Source organism: Epinephelus fuscoguttatus, linkage group LG13, assembly GCF_011397635.1.
Source record: "Epinephelus fuscoguttatus linkage group LG13, E.fuscoguttatus.final_Chr_v1".
In the NCBI taxonomy this organism is placed as follows: domain Eukaryota; kingdom Metazoa; phylum Chordata; class Actinopteri; order Perciformes; family Serranidae; genus Epinephelus; species Epinephelus fuscoguttatus.
Window position 1 is genome coordinate 21789879 of NC_064764.1, and position 20535 is coordinate 21810413.

The 20535-nt window shown below is 39.6% G+C and overlaps 3 protein-coding genes across 3 annotated transcripts in view; all 3 read left to right on the forward strand.

Annotated features, from left to right (window-relative positions):
* Positions 1 to 9449, forward strand: part of col28a2a (collagen, type XXVIII, alpha 2a) — a 25261-nt gene extending 15812 nt beyond the window's left edge. The window contains exons 15-36 of the mRNA XM_049595019.1: positions 96 to 164; positions 1851 to 1919; positions 2042 to 2110; positions 2365 to 2433; positions 2546 to 2617; positions 2806 to 2874; positions 2964 to 3035; positions 3238 to 3306; positions 3440 to 3508; positions 3604 to 3672; positions 3764 to 3832; positions 4411 to 4479; positions 4674 to 4742; positions 5002 to 5070; positions 5901 to 5981; positions 6110 to 6145; positions 6231 to 6267; positions 7277 to 7834; positions 7964 to 8286; positions 8399 to 8654; positions 9053 to 9244; positions 9330 to 9449. Of these exons, the coding sequence (XP_049450976.1) occupies positions 96 to 164; positions 1851 to 1919; positions 2042 to 2110; positions 2365 to 2433; positions 2546 to 2617; positions 2806 to 2874; positions 2964 to 3035; positions 3238 to 3306; positions 3440 to 3508; positions 3604 to 3672; positions 3764 to 3832; positions 4411 to 4479; positions 4674 to 4742; positions 5002 to 5070; positions 5901 to 5981; positions 6110 to 6145; positions 6231 to 6267; positions 7277 to 7834; positions 7964 to 8286; positions 8399 to 8654; positions 9053 to 9244; positions 9330 to 9337 (2463 nt within the window). The 3' untranslated portion in view covers positions 9338 to 9449. The remainder of the gene's footprint in view (positions 1 to 95; positions 165 to 1850; positions 1920 to 2041; positions 2111 to 2364; positions 2434 to 2545; positions 2618 to 2805; positions 2875 to 2963; positions 3036 to 3237; positions 3307 to 3439; positions 3509 to 3603; positions 3673 to 3763; positions 3833 to 4410; positions 4480 to 4673; positions 4743 to 5001; positions 5071 to 5900; positions 5982 to 6109; positions 6146 to 6230; positions 6268 to 7276; positions 7835 to 7963; positions 8287 to 8398; positions 8655 to 9052; positions 9245 to 9329) is intronic.
* A 1855-nt stretch (positions 9450 to 11304) lies between these two features.
* Positions 11305 to 16084, forward strand: bbs5 (Bardet-Biedl syndrome 5). The gene is made up of 12 exons (XM_049594177.1): positions 11305 to 11482; positions 11811 to 11893; positions 11986 to 12051; positions 12681 to 12730; positions 13049 to 13176; positions 13274 to 13409; positions 13792 to 13887; positions 14601 to 14663; positions 14763 to 14897; positions 15168 to 15251; positions 15484 to 15507; positions 15603 to 16084. The coding sequence occupies exons 1-12, from the start codon at positions 11421 to 11423 to the stop codon at positions 15702 to 15704; spliced, it is 1029 nt and encodes a 342-aa protein (XP_049450134.1). The 5' UTR covers positions 11305 to 11420; the 3' UTR covers positions 15705 to 16084.
* A 668-nt stretch (positions 16085 to 16752) lies between these two features.
* Positions 16753 to 20535, forward strand: klhl41a (kelch-like family member 41a). The gene is made up of 6 exons (XM_049594629.1): positions 16753 to 17915; positions 19110 to 19267; positions 19376 to 19483; positions 19576 to 19761; positions 20021 to 20167; positions 20267 to 20535. The coding sequence occupies exons 1-6, from the start codon at positions 16830 to 16832 to the stop codon at positions 20376 to 20378; spliced, it is 1797 nt and encodes a 598-aa protein (XP_049450586.1). The 5' UTR covers positions 16753 to 16829; the 3' UTR covers positions 20379 to 20535.

A 20535-nucleotide genomic window follows, 5' to 3' on the forward strand; every position in this document is an offset into this window, starting at 1 on the left:
CATAGTCTTGTTACTGAGAACAATGCAGACTTGGCTGTGATCCAGAGGCAAGTGACTGTGATGTAACTGACAGATAACCTGATTTTGTTCCACAGGGGGAACGGGGGCTCGCTGGGCCGAGGGGGCCAAGGGGACAGCAGGGTCTAGGAATCAAAGGAGAAAAGGTGCGTTTTAAATGTGTCATCTAACAATAAAAAGTATACTGCAAACACACACATCTACACAGCAAAGGAAATCCAATGAAATCAATAATGGAGACCAAATGTCCTCTAGGTTTAAAGATGGCTCTTTGGAGCATTAAAGGGAGGCTGCAGTCAAATAGTCTTCTTTGCTTAGAAAGATTCCTAACTATGTGAAATGACCTCCAAGTATCTAAATGGCAGCCATGATAACAGCTGGTTGAATTCTCTAAGTGCTATGGAAAGGTGCTTCAGTGCCTCCTTTAGCATAGGATACAGTGGACCATCCTTTACGAAAAGAAGGGAGATAATGTCTTCCCACAGTTCCTTGCAGTAGCAGTATTTAAAGAGACACACCATTTGGCCATTCATGAAAACAAACAATATGCATATCTTGCATAAATTTACAATTATTTTCGTAGTCATACTAACTGGGATTCATGTTAATAAATATAAGTGGAATAGATGGTAAGCATCAGCAGTCTTTGTCAATGTGACAGCCATTTTGTTTCACTTTTGTGTCTGGTAGCCTATACTCCTTTTTTTTTATGTCATTTCTGATCTTGTCAATGAAGCAATATTTTTCACCAAGTTGTTGACATTTATGTAAACATTATTATGTGTGAAACAACATAATAACACATGGGGCAAAGTATCCAAGATGTACTTTTAGCAGACCATCTTTGCTGTTGTCTTATCCTAAGCCCTTATGAATTCTCCTTCACATCTTTCCTTGACCTCATGACATTTTTCATTGAGGTCAAGGAAAAGTGTTTAGGAAAAGACAGGATTTAACTTTTTTGACCGCAGCCTAACTAAAGTTATTCTTGCGTTTCTTGGCTCGTTGGCACTACCTGTTGATTAGTGGAATAGTGTTAAACCATTGACAGGAATGTGCATCGCACATGTGCATGTTTGTATAATTTATGAATTATCAGAATGCTGGGTATCGCCCAAAATTCAAATACTCTATGCATAAATTTCAGTAGAATTAAGTACCTCAAATGTGACAGTCCTGGTATAATTTGCTGTTTACACTTTTTTTCCATAAACAAGGTCAGCCATAGGTTAGCCAGTGAAGGTGGCAAAAAAAACATGGAGATCATTGGCAGATGTGCAAAGGAGATGTTACTAGTGACAGGCATGAATAATGAGCAGAGAATTTGAAAATGTATTTAGAGGAAGGCTAACTCATGACATCAACATTTATTTTCATGTGTATTGTCAATCTAATTACCAGAATAAATAGTGGAATCTTTGCATCTGCAAAGTCAGCTTGTATACATGTAATCAGAACTCATCGGTTTAGAAATGCTGATACGATAGGTATGAAACGTACAAATGTAACTTAACCTTGCTTTTGCAGAAACGTACAATACCAGCATTCTCCTCTGGTAACTGGGTTGGCATTGTTGTTCTGTACAGTTTGTAACAGGAAAATTATTAGACTTTGGTGGAGGTCTGCAATATGTTGGGGGCTTTACTTCTATTTTCTTTAACACCCCATTGCTACATATTTGTATATATATATATATATATAGAGAGAGAGAGAGAGAGAGAGAGAGAGAGAGATAGATAGATATAGATATATATATAGATATATATATGCACATTTACAGTAACTTGCCAAGAGAGTCATTGAGAACTGATACTGTGGTGTTTTACTTCTAGGGTGACTTGGGACCTCCAGGTGTTTCAGGGCCAATTGGACTGACAGGAGCGGGCATACAGGGAGAGAAGGTTGGCACAATATCATAATCTATATATCTATATTTCCACAATGTCACACTGACATATATCTGTATACACAGAGTATTAGGACATTCTGCTCCAAAAGCCTTCTAATCTTTATTAATGCTCAGGGAGTCGAGGGTCCAAGAGGTCCACCAGGAGCCAGAGGACATCCAGGAGAAGGTTTACCTGGACCTAAGGTTTGTTAAAACACCTGCTGTATGAAATGCAACATTGCATCTGATTGTATGGTCAGAGAGAGCTGGTATAGTGGCTAATACTGCTGTCTCACACAAACAAGGTTCTGAATTTTAATTCCAGGTCAGGTTAGCTTTACAACTGAATACTATTCACTCACTTCATTGTGAAGCAGGACCAAACAAGTCCAGAACTTGATGGTTTATTACATTTTGTCCTATAATTACTGATATCATCTTGCTGTTTCTAATTCTAGGGAGACCAAGGTTTACCGGGAGAGCAGGGAGCCACAGGAGAGCCAGGCATTGGTGAACCTGGTCCAAAGGTAAAGCAACACGTGTCCTAAACCAAACAAATCAATTTAGTTATGGTCTGAATAAACAGTGCTAATTTACTAAATCCTTAAAATATCAAATAAAACTAATCTGCTGTTACAGGGAGACCCTGGGGCAGCTGGTCTGGCTGGCGTACCTGGTCTTCCAGGAGAGGATGGAGCTCCGGGGCAGAAGGTGAATAACACTGTGCCAACTCTTTGGAAAACTTCCACTGCGTATCCTTATTTTTTAGTGGTATCTAAACTCTATCTTCCTTTCTTCTGTCCATTAGTATACAATGAAAACAAACTTGTTAAGTTACTTGTCACAGGTGATGGTTTAAAAAAGGATTGCCTCTGTCTCATCTACCTTTCCTCTCTTAGGGGGAGGCTGGTTTACCTGGTTTAAGAGGTCCTGAGGGAGCACAAGGAATTGGCATTCAAGGGGAGAAGGTATGGTTTGGATTATATATCCTTGTGCTGTTCAGAATTAATACAAGAACAAATTTTAATCCAATAATGTGTGTTGTAATCCTTCCCAGGGTGATCAGGGTCTGAGGGGCATCCGTGGGTTACATGGTCCTCCTGGGATCTCAGGACCCTCAGGACCAAAGGTAAGAGTTAATGGAACAAGTGTTTTATTGTGGTGTGATAGACTCCATGATGAAGTAGTGTAAGCCTCCTTCCATATATTCTATGATGAATACGTTGCTGCTGAAGATGTATGCCACACTTACCCAGAAAACAAGTCCTCTACAGTAATGCTAAAATACAGATATTAATTGGATCTTAAGTCTCTTAACTCTCATCTTTTAGGGTGAACGTGGGACACCAGGCCAGCAGGGCATACCAGGACAGCCAGGACGATCCATATCAGGGCCAAAGGTAAAAATAAATGGCACCAAGGTAGACAAGTAGCAGGCAGCCAGAAGAGCTGCCAAATAGAGTGTGATGTGATGTAATGCATCCATAATTATTGCCACCATTCAACAGTGTGACTTTACCGTCTTGTCTCCAGGGTGATGTAGGCCCCAGTGGTCCTCCTGGTCCTGTTGGGGAACCAGGCCATGGATTACCTGGTCCAAAGGTAAACACTGTAATTTTTTAAAGAACATTTTCTAACCATGGTGTTCTAATCAGCATAATGTTGCTGGTATTCATCTTAAAATTTTGTTCAACCAGGGTGAGCGTGGTCATTCGGGTTTATCGGGTCCAGTTGGTCCGAAAGGCGAAGGCATCCAGGGCCCTGTGGTTTGTGTTATCAGCATTTTACACAAACTAAAATCTGTAACCAGTAAGTTCTGTGCAAGCTAGTTTGATCTAATCTATGTATTTTTTTTAGGGTCCTCCGGGCCTGCCAGGTTTACCAGGCGAGCCAGGCCCAGAAGGAATAGGAATTCCTGGTGCAAAGGTTTGTGTCTACATTTTGTTTTCTTTGTGTGTGCTTTTTATATGTGAATGTATATGTATTCAGCCCAGTCACCACAAGAAGGTGTTGGCTTTGTACATTTCTGCAAAGATATGTAACATTTGTACATTTCATAGGTATCATATCAATGTTTATTAAGGGACGTAATTCTGCAGTTCCATGTGTATGAGCTGACTTTGTCACTGGAAGATGGAGGAGATGGATGGCGTGACACCTGGGGAGATGGCTGCCAAGCTGCAGACCACTGTTAAAGACCAACAAACTACAAGATTGGTTGATTTTTAAGGAGACATTGGCAACATTTCCAGCAGTGATCATGTTAACAAAAGCAGATGTTTTAAGCCAAACATGATCTTTTTTTAACTTAAACATAACCACAAGATAACCACAATGCTGTGAAGTAAAGAAACATAAAGTATCAACATATCCGCTACACAATAACATACAAATGTTACATACCCGCGGTTTGCAGAAACATAAAATGCCAACATTTATTCTGGTGATTGGATTTATGTATTTGGATGCTCATAGTGCATTTGATAATGTCATGTCTATTTCAGGGTGATATTGGCTTTAGAGGATTGCCAGGTTTGCCCGGCCCACCTGGAGAGGGTTTACAAGGACCCCCTGTAAGAAAGATTGCTTACAAACAGCTTGATCTAATCATAAAATCTAAATCATAGCTAATAAGTACACATATTAAACATTTGACACCTTATGAGGTTTGAGGTTATACTGTGATTACGCAATATATGCAAGTTTGCAGGTTGTCTTTTTTTTATATAAACCAGTGGTCTAATTACTTTTAAACATATGTTTGAAGGGTAATGTTGGGAGGACAGGACCTGCAGGTCCCACTGGACCCCCAGGAGAGGGTATTCAAGGTCCAAAGGTAAATGTTACCACTGTTTTACATAAATGCTGGCTTTCAAGTGCTTACCAAGCTCTTCATGATCATGATTTGTACTTTCTTGTCCACAGCAAATAAGAGTGAAGCAACATGATGTACTTATAATAATTGGTGCTGACATGTTACCCAATAGAACTGTCTGACAAACTCGCTGCAGGACAAAACAGAACAATAATTTATGATCCGCCAAGAGTGTGGAAAGATCCCGTATGATTCACTAAAATCTACAATCTAATTTCAGGGTGAGCCAGGATCTCAAGGTATGACTGGGCCTAGAGGGCCTCAAGGAGAAGGATTTCCTGGACCTAAGGTGATCAATTTGCACTTATCTCAAAGGAGAACTCAGATACTTTTCAACATGTACCTGACATCCCCATGTTTTTGTGTATAAGTGACTCGTCCAGTATAAAGCGAGAGTGCTGCAGTTGGCAGCAGTGAAACAGGCTGCAATGTAAGCACAGGTGTGCCCCATCAATTTATGTCCATTAAATGTCCTTGTTCTTGCCACTGACAGGCTCAAATTGTCCTTATGTCTGGCTTACAACATCATGAAAAGGACCGTACAGAGAAATGTAACGTTTTTTCTGTATCTTTCGCTTGTTCCGCTTGCAACTTTTTTCAGCTTGGTGAAACCAGCCAAATATTCATCCACAACACTGAAGATCTTTGATGTAAGAGACAGATATACGCTCTGCTGTCTATCAAACAAACTATTAGCAACAGTCCTCTCTCCAGCTCTCATTTGCATTTCCACCGTTTTTCTTCTGGAAATATGACTTCTCATTAGTGAGACTGGGACGTGAAACAGAAAAGTACGTAAAAATGTTTCATTTCTCTATAGGGCCTTTTCGGTTATGTTGTAAGTCACTCATAATAATCTGAACCTGTCAGTGACAAAAAAAGCCTTTTTAATGGACATAAATGGTTACATTGTGGCTTGTTTTGCTGCTGCCAGCTGCAGCAATCTCTCAGTGTTGGACCATTTCAAAAATTGTTGTTCCTACAAGTCAATTAGACACAAAAACATGGGAAAATCTGGGCCAGGTTGAAAAATACCAGAGTTCCCCTTTAACATTTTAACATTTTATTGACGTCTAATCAACTGATCTCTGGTTGACAAATTACTCTGTAATGTTTCAGGGTGATCGTGGATCACAGGGTGAGAGGGGAATGAAAGGTACAAAAGGAGACATGGGTGATCATGGAGTCCCCGGTGAAGCAGTAAGCAAAACCAATCCTAATCCTCACTCCCCCAATAAATAATAAGACCACCAGTGTTAAGTCTCAATTAAGCTGATGTAGTGGGCTGAAACAGAAATATTGTTTTCTCAAACTTTTCTCAAACTCAGGGAAGACCAGGAACAAAAGGAGAACCAGGCCTCACAGTAAGTTCATCGATTCAACTAATGTTTCAACATTCAATAAATTACAGTGATTTTGTACTAATACACATATTCTCATGTTTTTCAGAGAGAAGACATTATTAAGCTGATCAAAGAAATCTGTGGTAAGACTACAAGTCTAGCTAACCGGTATTAGTATTGATAAGTAGTTGGTATCTAAAGGGAATATATCTATAAGTAGAGTTACTTTGAATTGACATGTGGTACGAATGTAGATCCAAAGTATAAAAAGTATAAAAGCTGTTTTGTTGTGATATGGTACTGGTTTGGTTTAGAATCTTGTGGCACCATTTTATATCCATTACAATGTTTAACAATATTAGCATCCATTAAGATTAATGTTTATCTAGACCTGACAAATGTAAAACCAACATTTAGTCCTTTTAGCTCCATTCTGAGGTCTCATTTATAAAACAGTGCGTAGGATCCATACCAAAAATGTACGTACGGACAAAAGCCAAAAATGGCGTGTGCCAAAAAATATTTGACAATTTCTACAATCAGGCTTCTATCTCACCATCTGCCTTGCCAATTTCTTATCTCCAAAATATTTGTAAGCATGGCTCAAAGTTTCTCCCATCAAGGCTGTTTATGTATATCACAACCTTCCTGTGGGAGGTGATGTACGCCTCTTTCAGGCCTCGTTTTGTGTGTAAGCAGTGTTTATAAATGAGACCCCTGGTCTCTACCAACTCTGCAGAAGAATAGCCCGAGCTGCTAAAGATCTGCTTTAGTCCACACCAGGGCTCGATGGAAAGCTTTCACACCGGTGTAAATGAACCGAATGAACCAGGAACATGGACCAAAGTTCTTTTTAACCTTCTTTTAAGGTGTAAAAGCACCCTTACAGCCATTTCACTGAAAAGTCCTGACAAGTTGCCAGCCATAAAATCAAGAGTGACCTAAAAGATGCTAAAAGACTCCGTAGAGCCAGAGGGACCTGCAGAATTAGGTGAATCTTTGTGGGTTTCCCCACTGTGAGTGTCCTCTTTCACATTAATCATAGTTATTTAATCAGTTGTTACAATGAAAATATTGATTAGTGCAGCTCTAAAACTATCATTAGCTAAACCACAGTACAGCACAGTAATGACAGTTTTTTATTGTTTGCAGGATGTGGCATCAAGTGCAAAGAAAGACCAATGGAACTTGTGTTCGTCATCGACAGCTCAGAGAGTGTCGGCCCTGAGAACTTTGAAATCATCAAGGACTTTGTCACCAGGTTGGTGGACGGCACCACAATTGGACGCAACACCACCAGAATTGGACTGGTCCTCTACAGTCTGCATGTCCATTTGGAGTTCAACTTAGCTCGCTACATGAGCAAAGAGGACGTTAAGCAGGCAATCAGAAAAATGCCTTACATGGGTGAGGGCACGTACACTGGCACCGCCATCAGAAAGGCCACTCAGGAGGCTTTCTTCAGCGCTCGGCCAGGGGTCAGAAAAGTAGCCATTGTCATCACCGATGGTCAAACTGACAAACGAGAGCCTGTCAAACTTGACATAGCTGTGAGGGAAGCCCACGCTGCAAACATTGAGATGTACGCCCTGGGGATTGTCAATTCTTCTGATCCTACACAGGCTGAGTTCCTGCGAGAACTCAACCTCATTGCCTCGGACCCCGACAGCGAGCACATGTACCTTATTGATGACTTCAATACCCTTCCAGGTGGTAATTGCAGTCAGATGTTTTAAATATCATGCCTTCAGCAGTGTGTTCATTAACATAGAGAGGTAAAATTGCTTTCAGCTGAGAGATTGGCCTAAAGTTTACTGATTTCTTAATTTCTTTTTTCAGCACTGGAGTCTAAACTTGCCAGCCAGTTCTGTGAAGATGAAAATGGCGCCCTCATTTACAATCACATTACAAATGGACACTGGAACGGCAACAATGGCCATGGGCATGGTATTAATGGAAACAATGGACATGGAGAGAATACCAATGGATATAATGGCCTTGGCAATAATGGTTATGTTTATAGTTATGGAAACAATGGATATGGGAATACTGAAAAGGGTCAAAATTTCAAAGAGGAGATCCAAAATCACAGACGCACCACCAGCCGAGGCCGTGGAGACACTTTCACGCTGCCCATCAGTGCCGATCCTCTCCCTGTTCAGGTCTGAAAACTCATTTGCATTGTTGCAATTAAACTCTGCAGTCATTTTCTTTACTGATAGTGCAGAATTAATTACAACACTAACACATTTTTATGTTGTCATCTTATTCCAGGTCGTGGACGATGATGAAGGTGAAGATTTAGACTTAAGAGTCCATGGGCGGGGTGGTAATACTGTAGCTGCTGTAGCTGTAGTCAACAAAACAACATCGTTATCTTCTGTGAGAGGAAGCTCCATCGTCACTGAAGCCGTCTTGTCATCTTCTACATCGTCATCCTCGTCTGCAACATCTGTGTCAACAGCGAGCTCAGTTTCATCTTTAAATACGAATCGGTTGCAGCCCGTGGCAAATCAAGTCCTACCTGAAGGTGAGAACTGCAGTCTTACTCAACTGGCCTTTTTCTCAGAGGACATTTTGATGTGAAAGGCCGTGCTTGCATTTTTTTTTAATATCATTATCTTTAGATTGCAAGTGAATTATTGAATTATCTAAAAATAAGTTTTGTCATCTTGAGATAAGGAGATATCTTGAGAAAACAAGACAGTAAGGTCCGGGTATTGAACATGCTGGCTTACTGTCACACTGTCATGGTTTACAGGGACACTTGAAAAGAACAGAGACAATTTTTAATATTAGTGGTACCAACCTGTGGATTTCCTACTATGATTTAGTCAAATAAGTCTGCCGTAGAAAAGGCCCATCGTCGTGAAGTACATTAATATTCTTTAAAAAAACATGCATCTCACACACTATTTTTTTCATCAGAGGCCCCTGTTGTTGATCCCCGCTGTAACCTCACCTTGGACCAAGGCACCTGCCGAGATTACAGCATCCAGTGGTACTATGACAAGCAGGCCAACGCCTGTGCACAGTTTTGGTATGGAGGCTGCGGTGGAAATGACAACCGTTACGAAACAGAGGATGAATGCAAGAAGACTTGCATTCAGTCAAAAACAGGTAACTTCTGTCGGTTTTTAAATGACAAATATGCACAGTCTTGTTTTATTGTTACTGTCCTAATATTATACTGTCTCGTCCCCAGCAGGATAAAAGGAGAAGAAGCTGTCAGAAAATGGACTTTACTACTCTACAATCTGCTGAATTTTTTTTACGTGATGCATTCTGTCAGTTGGGTCCAGAAAATAATTTCATGCACTTGTCTAACACTTTGGTGCTCAAACACAAATTAGTTTTGGTTTTTTTGTTTTTTTTTTACAAATAGTAAGTGTTAAAAAGTAAGGACCAGTAAAATCAAATCCTGTACACTGTTGACATGTTGCTGTTTCCACCTAACAAATGACTTAATTAACTCATTAACTTCTACAAAACAAACTTTATTACCTCAAATATTTGACTGTCCTGCATTTCAAATAACAACTTTTTATTGTAATTTAAGATTAACCTCTTATACCTCTATGAGCCATGTGCTACATACCTTGTGTTGGTATCATGTACTGAAATATGCTGAGTGCTTTTGTGTACATTCTGTTTGTTGTTTTTACAATGTCTCCGTTCAGGTTATAACTGGCAGCTGTAATAGACATTTCTGTCTGGGTACTACTTTCAGAGGTCTACTGTGATCATCGTCATCTTGTGATGAAGACTGAGACTTCCTGCAGTCCATCCATTAAAGGCCTGTCTATTTGGGCAGTGTGTGCATATCTGAATAAATGTTTTATATGTTTTTTAATAATAAAATGGAAAATAATGGTTTGCCTGTTTTGTGTGTGTTTATTAATAAGCAAATTAGCTTGATTTTTTTTAAACATGGAAAGAACACAATAACCAACAAACTTAGCAAGAAATTAGCAGAAATAGAAAATTAAAAACAAGAAAATTATTTTCAAAAAAGGTAAATACAGACAGAAAAGAAAATTACATGGAAAGAGTGCTTAAAAATTAAATGTAATAGTAAAATCAATCAAAGTAAAATTTGTTGGACATCACTCATTCAAGTCCCCATGTTTTTTAAAGAAATCACACCAGTTTGCTTAGGGTTCAAAGGTTTAAATACTAACGAAAAGCATCTGGAAGTAGCACAAGAAAAGTGATGTCGCTCCAGGTTTCAAAGGGTGAAGTAAAATAACCCCTGTCACTGTTACCATTATGACAACCATCTCCTAAGTCTAACTTTAAAACCAAGGTTTTGGTTCGTCTTTTTTAATATAAAGTACACAGTTTTTCCTCTCACACATGGATTCTGCTGTATAAATTAAGTACATCTTATCTTTCCTATCCATGTGTTTTAAACATTTAAATTGATAGTTCTCTGTAGCACACCTGTGTTTAATAGTTTACTAATTAGGAGTCCCACTGGGCTTTAATAGTTGCCATGACTTTGGACACACTAACATTTGAGGCAACAGCCATTTTCTATTACCTATCTACTATGTTAACTTCTTGTCCCCCTGTTTTTTTAACAGCCATGGGGCTCTGAAACCTAAATAATTGGCTGGCCTTTTTACAGCAGACATTTTGACATGTCACAGTATAAATAATGCAGGCTTCTAAAAATTAAAATAAATGAGGTCAGAAGTCCATTTAGTTGCTTTAATGCACGCTGGTTCACTTTCACTCTGCCACGGTTTACTGAGACACTTGAACACAACACAGCCATTGTTAGTATCAGGAACACCTGTGCTTTTCCTTACAGTGACAAGTCAAAAAGTCTGCAGTAAAACGGCTTATTGACAAGACTACTGAATAAAAACATTACATAAATATATGTAATTGATACATTTAGCGTTTTACAAGCTTGTTCTTCTACAACAATGTTGTAATGTTACTGTCTGGACTCAATTTCAAAGATTTTAGAGCACGTATTTATGATGTGTTCTTACCACGACAGTAGAGTAAATTGTATAAATTAAACACTACATGTTCATTATAGAGGAAACATTGTTTTAAATGTAAAGGAGTCATAAATGTATAAACATAGGCTAATGCGACAATTTGTGAGTTGGGAATAGGTCGGCAATATTGTCCTCGTAGCTTGCCGTCTGTTGCCACGGTGATTATGACGCTCCAGTCTCGTTCAGATTAGCCAGTTTACCAACGTTAGCATTAGCTGGTAAAGCAACGGTTAGCTTGTTAATGTTATTAAACTAAGCCAAGGGAGTTATTGCTTACAGTCATGGCGTCTGTTTTAGATGCTCTCTGGGAGGACAGAGACGTTAGATTCGACATAACAGCACAGTAAGTTACTACCTAAATACTTGGGGATTATTTCACCATCGTACTAACTAGCTAGCTAGTTAGCTCGGTTGAGCTAATTGGCTAACCTGAGGTAACGTCAGATAAATTTGCTAGTTGCTAATAAAAGACTGCAAGGTGTACCTGATAATTGTGTTCTGTCGTGATTTAAAAAAACGGTTTACGATAGCTCCATGCCATATTAGCCTTTTCGTAGGTTCGCGTTATCTTAATACTATTAAGATAGTATATTGATGCATTACGGTATCTAGCTATGATACATGTAGCTAAATTAGCCTAGTCGATCACTGACGATCCATCCTCTACACAGGCAGATGAAAACTCGTCCAGGAGAAGCACTAATAGACTGTCTGGACTCCATAGAAGACACAAAAGGAAACAACGGAGATCGAGGTTACTTGCTGTCTTGGATATTAAAGCTATCTGGGCAACTGTATGGATTTTGTTCACCTAGTATGTGATAATGATGTCCACTGTTTCTGCAGGACGATTGTTGGTCACAAACCTGAGAATCATTTGGCATTCTTTGGCCCTGCCAAGAGTCAATTTGTGTGAGTACACCCTCATGGTTAAATGCATTCATTAATTGTACTGTAACAGTGTTTGACTCCACCAGCAGCACATCAGCTGAATATTTCTGCCCTCTCTTGGAGATTCAAGGCATTTAATGATCTTATTAATGTGAATAACTTAAGTTGATTTTAACAGTTTTTATTGTGGGTGTAATGACTTTACTGTGCAACCTTCACTTCATTTAGTTTTCTTTTGTGCTTAAACCTCAAGTAAATCTAAAGCTCCTGTGAATGACCATTGCCACCAATTTCAGAATAATCCAACAGAAAACAGACGTCTACCACTTAATGACATGAAGCTGATATCTAGATGTCATCATATATGCTGTATGTTCAATCAGTTTTATTTTAAAGTGTTTCAATGAATGAGCAGTACAAGTGTTATTGAGTGCTTTAAGATAATAACGAAAAGTATTCAGAGAAACACAAGACACCATTAAAAGACATTATATCAGAGATCTGAGTGTGGTTTGTATCTTGAGGTTCCCTACTTTGAGTGTTTGCATTTCAGTAAATGCCAACAAACTACAGAGTCATGATCACTGGTTGAAGTCAAGTGTGGAACCTTTTGAAAAATTCTAGCCATCCTAATCTATTATTTATTTCAGCTGTGGGTTACAACTCCATCATCAACATCACAACAAGGACAGCTAACTCAGTAAGTAAACTTTTGTTCTATTAATTATTTTAATATCTCATTATTTCAAACCCAGAGTATTTGTTCATAATCCTTTTACATTTCCTCACACATACATACTGTATTGCCCAAAATTTGTGTCAAATATGTTGCGTATTTTTATTCACAAGTTTTAAAGTGGAAAAACTGTTTTAGTTTAATCCATATAAAGACAACACCAATCACTGCAGCATTGTTTCAGCATACATGCTATTGAAGTTCATAATAAATGAAGAACTGAATAAATGTGATAAACACAGACAAACTTACAAATTTATTTACTAATTGCTATTTTCCCAGAAATTAAGAGGCCAAACTGAAGCACTCTACATCTTGACAAAGTCCAACAACACAAGATTTGAGTTTATTTTCACAAATGTGGTTCCGGGAAGTCCACGGCTCTTTACCTCCGTCATTGCAGTCCACAGGTAAAACAGTTCTGAGGGAGTGTTAAATTCTTTGCCTGCATTCTACATAAACTGTATGTCCTACTAATTATGTTGTAAATGTTTCGTTTTGTCACAGGGCCTATGAGACATCTAAAATGTACAGGGACCTGAAATTGCGAGCTGCTCTCATTCAAAATAAGCAGCTGAGACTCCTGCCCAGGGAGCAAGTGTATGATAAAATTAATGGAGTTTGGAATTTGTCCAGTGATCAGGTAGGGATACTTTGAAAGTGTCTGTTGACATGATTTTTCTTGATTTTGCATTTTCATTTTACTTGATGTACAAACCTACTTAGAGTTTCCCTAACACTATTCAGACTAACACTAAACTAGCTCTACATAGCTTAACAAGAGGAGTTGCATTTTATTGAATTGCCCAAATTTATTAAGGTGTGTGTACATTCTGTTATCATTATGCTCAAGTTTTTAATGAGCAGTACAGTTCTATGAAGTGTTATTAACAATCTAACAAGTGGTTTTACTCCTTTAAATACATTGCTAAAAGTCCACATCTAACACTGGAAGGTCACTCTTTATATTTGATGTGATTAGTTTGTTGCAATATGAGTAACTAAGTTCCTTTTCTTTCTTTTAGGGCAACCTTGGAACTTTCTTTATCACGAATGTTCGAATTGTGTGGCATGCCAATATGAATGAGAGCTTCAATGTCAGCATTCCTTACCTTCAGATTGTAAGTACAATACATTAAATAATATTATCTAACTAGTCCCCACTTTCCACCTGACTTATCAATTAAATGGGCAAAATGAGTGTACTGTTCTGTATTGCAAATATATTTGCATTTTTGATTGGTTCTAATAAACCAGATTTTCCCTTTCTCTTTTTTTTTGGTTGCCCAATTCATGGTGCAAAATGTTTTGAAACTTGTCCTCACAAATTATTCAAAATTTCAATGGCAATAATAACATGACCAGATACTGTAATGTAGTATTTATAACTTGGGCTTGTCCTCAAAATTGTTACGTACCAGACCCGTTTTACATAATGTCATAACAAACATACACAATATCTATTATGTTCTCAGGAACTCCTCCGTAAGAGGTGAACACTGTTTGGTTGTTAAAGTGCAGAATGGACTTTCAATACAGTACATCAATAAGAACAATAAAAGAGACCCAGTTACAGTATGAGCCATCTTTAGGTTGGTATGATGAGGCATTTGTTTAGTGACTCATCTCTGCTGCACTGCAGCTCTTCTTGTTATAACAGGTGGTGTTTTTAAAATTGAGATGGTTACACTTGAGTTCTAAACAGACAATATTGTAGCCTTGCATGTGAGGTGTAACTAATGATCTTGTTTCTGTTGTAAAATCATGTATTGTGTCTCTTTCCGTTTGAGATTGTGTATTTTATTTTATTTTTTTATGTTTCTTCCCCTTGAAGTGGTCCATCAGAATTAGAGACTCAAAGTTCGGCTTGGCTTTGGTGATAGAGAGTTCACGCCAGGTAAAGGTTTTCCTTTTGCTGTCTGAACTGATCCCAGTGTAATGATTTAATACTTTTAATATGAGTGCGTGTGATAAACAATTATACTTTTGTTTTTAGAGCGGTGGCTATGTGCTCGGGTTTAAGATTGACCCAGTGGATAAGCTTCAAGATGCACTTAAGGAAATCAACTCACTGCATAAGGTGTACTCCGCCAACCCCATCTTCGGAGTGGACTATGAAATGGAAGAAAAGGTAGGCGTGTGCATAAAGATAGAATCAATGTACCTAAATACATCAACTGTATAACCTTGACGCATGTCAGAAAAAGTGAACTGTTAAAGCTGCAAACAAACTTTACAATATATCTTTTAAATATTTTTGAATTACTGTGTCATTCTCACAGCTAAATTTTTGTATCTTCAGTCCTGTAGTTGTTTTGAATACTCCATTGTAGCTGGCCTCTTTTTACCAGTTCAGCCGATCTTGTTGTCATAGCGCTGTTTGTCCCAACATTGATTTCAGCCCCAGCCACTGGAGGAGCTGACAGTAGAGCAGCCTCCTGATGATGTTGAAATTGAGCCTGACGAGCAGACCGATGCTTTCACTGTGAGTTTCACTCATCACTCCTCTGGGAATCAATGGTTTACTTTCCAGACTCTCAGAATAGCTGCCAGCTAATGCCCACCAGTGTAATGAACAAACATGAATTGATGTTGCCTAGTGCTCATGTTTGTAGGGAGCGGTGCTCATCAGACAACAATAACCTGTTAGTACAGACATGTCACCTTTTTTTTTTTATTCAAATGTCTCAACTTTTGTGTGTGTTGCTTGTCCACAGGCTTACTTTGCTGATGGAAATAAGGTAAGGTCTTATATTTGATTATATCAGCAGCTATAACTGTCAAATATGTTGCACGATATGTTGTGTTTTAATTCTTTTTATTTGTTGTTCCAAAGCAACAAGACCGTGAAGCAGTTTTCTCTGAGGAGCTGGGCCTCGCCATTGAGAAGCTGAAGGATGGCTTCACACTTCAAGGACTGTGGGAAGTCATGGGCTGAAATAATGTGAAATAATAAACAAGACGCAACTCAAAATTAGACTAAAAAGATGGGGTGCTGGATCCTTAGTGTAGGTAGTCAAAAAAGAAAGGCTAGGACAGCACTTCAGAATGATTGTTTAATATTGGCACGCAGGCGTTTCAGGTAAGACACCCCTCTACCCTGTACTTCTAGCCCCGTACAGTCAGCAGGGATAGGCACCAGCCCCCCTGGGACCCTAAATAGGATAAGCGGTTGTATTTATTTATAGGTCAGGTCAAAGGTTGTACAGTTTATAGATAGATACTTTTTTATGAAAAGTTCAGGACGTATTTATTGTGAGGATATTTGTATAAAACCTTTCTTGTAATGACTAGACTGTGGATTATAATGCAGTTTGTACTGTTTTAAGTAAATAAATGTATTTAAACATAATGGAGAGTACATTTTTTAATATTTCAGGAACATGAATGCAGTACGTTTTGTACTGTATCTAACACAAGATTAACTTGTATGTGGAAAGAACAGAATGATCTCAGGCTTAATGCATAACTGCAGAAGGTGGGGAAGTATTTTAAAAATTCTAGAAGAGGACAAACTGTCCCCCCCATGGCAGCAGCTGTTCACTGACCCCTGTCGCATCGTTAGGTAACTCCCCTGTGGATGTGTCACCAACAAATACTGAATCACCCTGTAGTGAAGTGATCATTACTATCAGTGACTTGTGACTCACTCCACATGTAGATGTTTCTAGAATAAACAGGATTGTGGTAAATGCCTAATATGTGAACACGAGGTGCTGGATCAGATCGTTCTGCCGTCATGTTGAGTGTAAAGCAACATATTTAGCCCCATAAGATATGAAGCAAAATGAAAAGAGCAGAGGTTATTTCTGTGTAACCATACAACAATGTTGTTACTTATCACTAGGGTGACAGGGTTTCACAGTTGTTTTTACTCCGTGACAGCTGTGTGAGCTCTCTGCTTTGGCCAACCTGAATTCTTCATGGATGGGTTGGATGGCTATATTTAGAGGGGGCACGGTTATATTGAAGTGGCTTCAGACCTGGCCGCCTATAGTTCTTTTTCCTCACCAGCCTGGACAGTCTGTCGTGATCCCTTCCATCCACTTCCTGTCCTAGCAGAATGGATCCCCAAAGCATGAAGGAAGATCTCCGTCTATTTCAGAGCACCTTGCTTCAGGATGGACTCAAAGAGCTCCTCAATGAAAATAAGCTCATCGATTGTATCCTAAAGGTCGGAGACCGAAGCATCCCCTGCCATCGGCTCATCCTGGCAGCTTGCAGTCCTTATTTCCGGGAGCTGTACTTCTCCACAGACGGCAAGGAAACGGAACAAATGGAGGTTGTTCTGGAGAACCTGGATCCCAATATTATGGAGTCGATTGTAAATTACATGTACTCAGCAGAGATTGACATCAACGACAACAATGTGCAGGACATTTTGACCGCCGCCAACCGCTTCCAGATCCCCTCAGTGTTCACAGTTTGTGTGAATTATCTCCAGAAGAAGCTGTCAAAGCAAAACTGCCTTGCCATCTACAGGCTGGGACTGATGCTGAACTGCGCCAGACTGGCAATGGCAGCTAGAGATCACATCGCAGATCGGTTTGAGATCTTATCGAAGGAAGAGGACTTCTTAGAGCTTGCCCCACCCGAACTCTTTGCCATTATCGGAGCAGATAGGTTGAATGTAGAAAAAGAGGAGGTAGTGTTTGAGACCCTCATGAGGTGGATCAGAAAAGACAAAGAGAAGCGTGTGAAATCATTAGAGGAGGCCTTTGAGTGCATTCGCTTCCGTTTACTCCCGGAGAAGTATTTCAAGGAGAAGGTGGAGAAGGATGACCTCATTAAGAGCAATCCTGAGCTTGTCAAAAAAATCAAAGTTATAAAGGAAGCTTTTGCAGGTAAGTTGCCTGAAAAGAAGAAGGGAGAAGATGACGAGGAAGGAGAGGAGGGAAAGTTGCCAGGCTATTTGAGCGATAACTGCAGATTTGGCATGTATACCAGAGACGTGATTCTGATGATCAATGACACTGCTGCCGTGGCCTATGACGCCCAGGAGAACGAATGTTCGCTTGCTGCGATGACGGAGCAGATCCCCCGCAACCACGTCAGTCTGGTATCAAAGAAGAACAACCTGTATGTGTTGGGAGGATTGTTTGTGGACGAAGAGGACAAAGAAAACCCACTGCAGTGTTACTTCTACCAGGTATAGAAATATCATTTACATTGTAGATGTACTGAACACATCCAGGGGTGCCCCTAGAAATCATGCTTCTATTATGCTGTTGATGTATGCTAGAGATGAAGAATTGCATACTGACGTAATTTGGTTTCTTGTTTTACAATTAATATTACATATTACCTGATGTGCACAGACTAAAACCAGTACAGTCATTTTTCCCCACAAAAGCTCAACACATTCTCACTCTGACCTCGTCACATATTGACATTTGGTCATGGACTTTCCATGTCCAGATACGATGTAAAAGGTACTCTGGGTGTGTTGGATGTTGGCATTCTGGGTCGCTATGTCAAGTTCTGCCCATTACACACATTGTCCTCTTTCAAAATAAATACTACATCAGTAGGAAAAAGGACAGGGTTTGACTTTAGAATCTTAGGGGACACAAACTCCGCTCCGTGAAGGTCAGTGTTTGTTGGATTCTTCCAACACCCCTCCTACTCACCCTACTTGGACTTTCGCTGCCTTAACTTTCATGCTTGTCCCACCATGTCCTGACACTGCCGAACACCGTTAAACCACCTTTTTTGTCAGTGTCTGACGCCCCAAGTCACTGCCCAAGCGCTTGATTTTGACAACTTTGGAGTGAGACCAGGTTGAAAAATCCAGTTTTAATGTGTTATGTGATTTATTGTTCCACAATAGGCTGGTTGCCCTTTTCCTTAAGAAGACAAATATGCAGCTTTAATTTGAAGTGCATTAATTGTAAGGAGCAAAACATTTAACAGGAACAAGCCTTCTCAAGTTCAGGGGAGACTTGTAGCCACCCTAAGAACCAGTTTTCATTCAGATATCTTGAGGTGAGAATTCAAAGGACAGCTTTGAAAATGGCCATACCATTCTCTCACCAAGATTTAGCCTAAATTTGGACTGTTATTTAGCCCCCTTCCCAGCAAGGTAGTGGCTGGCATAATATGGTTGGTACCAATGGATGCCTCAGGTCATCTAGTTTCACAAGACACCATTACTTTTGCACCATCTTTTAAAAAGGGTTGCCACAGCCTCTTTAAGACAGTAATGTCAGCCTACAGTTATTTTCATCGGGGGGCCAACGATTGTATTAGGGGGCCATGGCCCTTCCTTGGGGGCACCACTGAACACACCAAATGTATTTCCCTCAGTTTGTTTCTTCAAAATGTCTTACAATGTGTCTTTCAGTTGGACAGTCTCTCTTCTGAATGGATCGCTCTGCCCCCCATGCCCTCCCCCAGGTGCTTGTTTGCCATGGGGGAATTTGACAACCTACTGTTTGCTGTCGCAGGAAAAGATTTACAGTCCAACGATTCTCATGACACTGTGATGTGCTATGACACTGAGTAAGTTCAGAACGCCAGCAATTTTGGATGCATTCACTCAGTAGATTCTCTGTTGAAACCACTGGTGTCTATTTATTGTTTTAATACTATTTATCTGCCCTTTTCTAGAAAAATGAAATGGTCTCAAGTAAAAAATTTGCCTGTGAGTATCCACGGCCACTGTGTGGTGTCTGAGAACGGCCTGGTGTACTGTATCGGAGGAAAAACAGATGACAAGTAAGACTGCAATGCCAAAACATTTTAAGTCGAACTATGATTTTCACATGACATTAACCCTTCTCTGGATTCATTCTGTCTTAATGGTAAAGTAAAGCAACCAATAAGATGTTTGCATACAACCACAAGAGGTCAGAGTGGAAGGAGGTGGCTTCCATGAAGACACCCAGATCCATGTTTGGGGCAGTTATCCACAAAGGGATGATTATCGTTGCTGGGGGAGTCAATGAGGACGGCCTCACAGCTTCATGTGAAGCTTACGACTTTGGAACCAACAAGTATGTGCTTTTGTTATTACGATTTGTACAGGAGCGTCAAAGTATTAAGCATGACATATCAAAATTTACTGCATAACGATAAGTGAAAGCAAAAAACATGTCTATTTCCACTTATAATCAGTGGTCCCAATCTTTGTTGTGAGTAATTAAACCAAAAAGTGGTCTCTCATCCTCAGATTGCTTCATTTTAAGATGAGAAAGCATCCAGAAAAAGCACAAATGAGATTTACTGAGTCATAAATTGTGCACCTTGTTTCAGGTGGGCACGCTTCACAGATTTCCCCCAGGAGAGGAGCTCACTCAACCTGGTGAGCTGTGGAGGGCAGCTGTATGCTGTAGGAGGCTTCACCATAGTGGAGAACGAGAACAAAGAATGTGCTCCCACTGAAATCATCGACATTTGGCAGTATGTCTTTATTGTGTTGCATTTTAGGACAGTGTCATTTTGTGTACTTTCTGTCTTCTTACAGTGCATTACAATGACATGTTCTAATTTTCTCACCAGGTATGAAGATGACAAGAAACAATGGAGTGGCATGATCAGAGAGATGCGTTACGCAGCTGGAGCGTCCTGTGTGTCCATGCGCCTGAATGTAGCCAGAATGCCCAAACTGTAGTCCAGGGACATGAGAGGGACTTTGACTTTACTGCTGTAGGCAAGAATATTATGTAAATGCTCTAATGTAGTGGCTCCTTGTTGTCATGTAGCATTTTAATATATCAGAAACCTTTGTCTGTTCCGTGAGTATTTTAATAAAATGTATTATGGTTTTA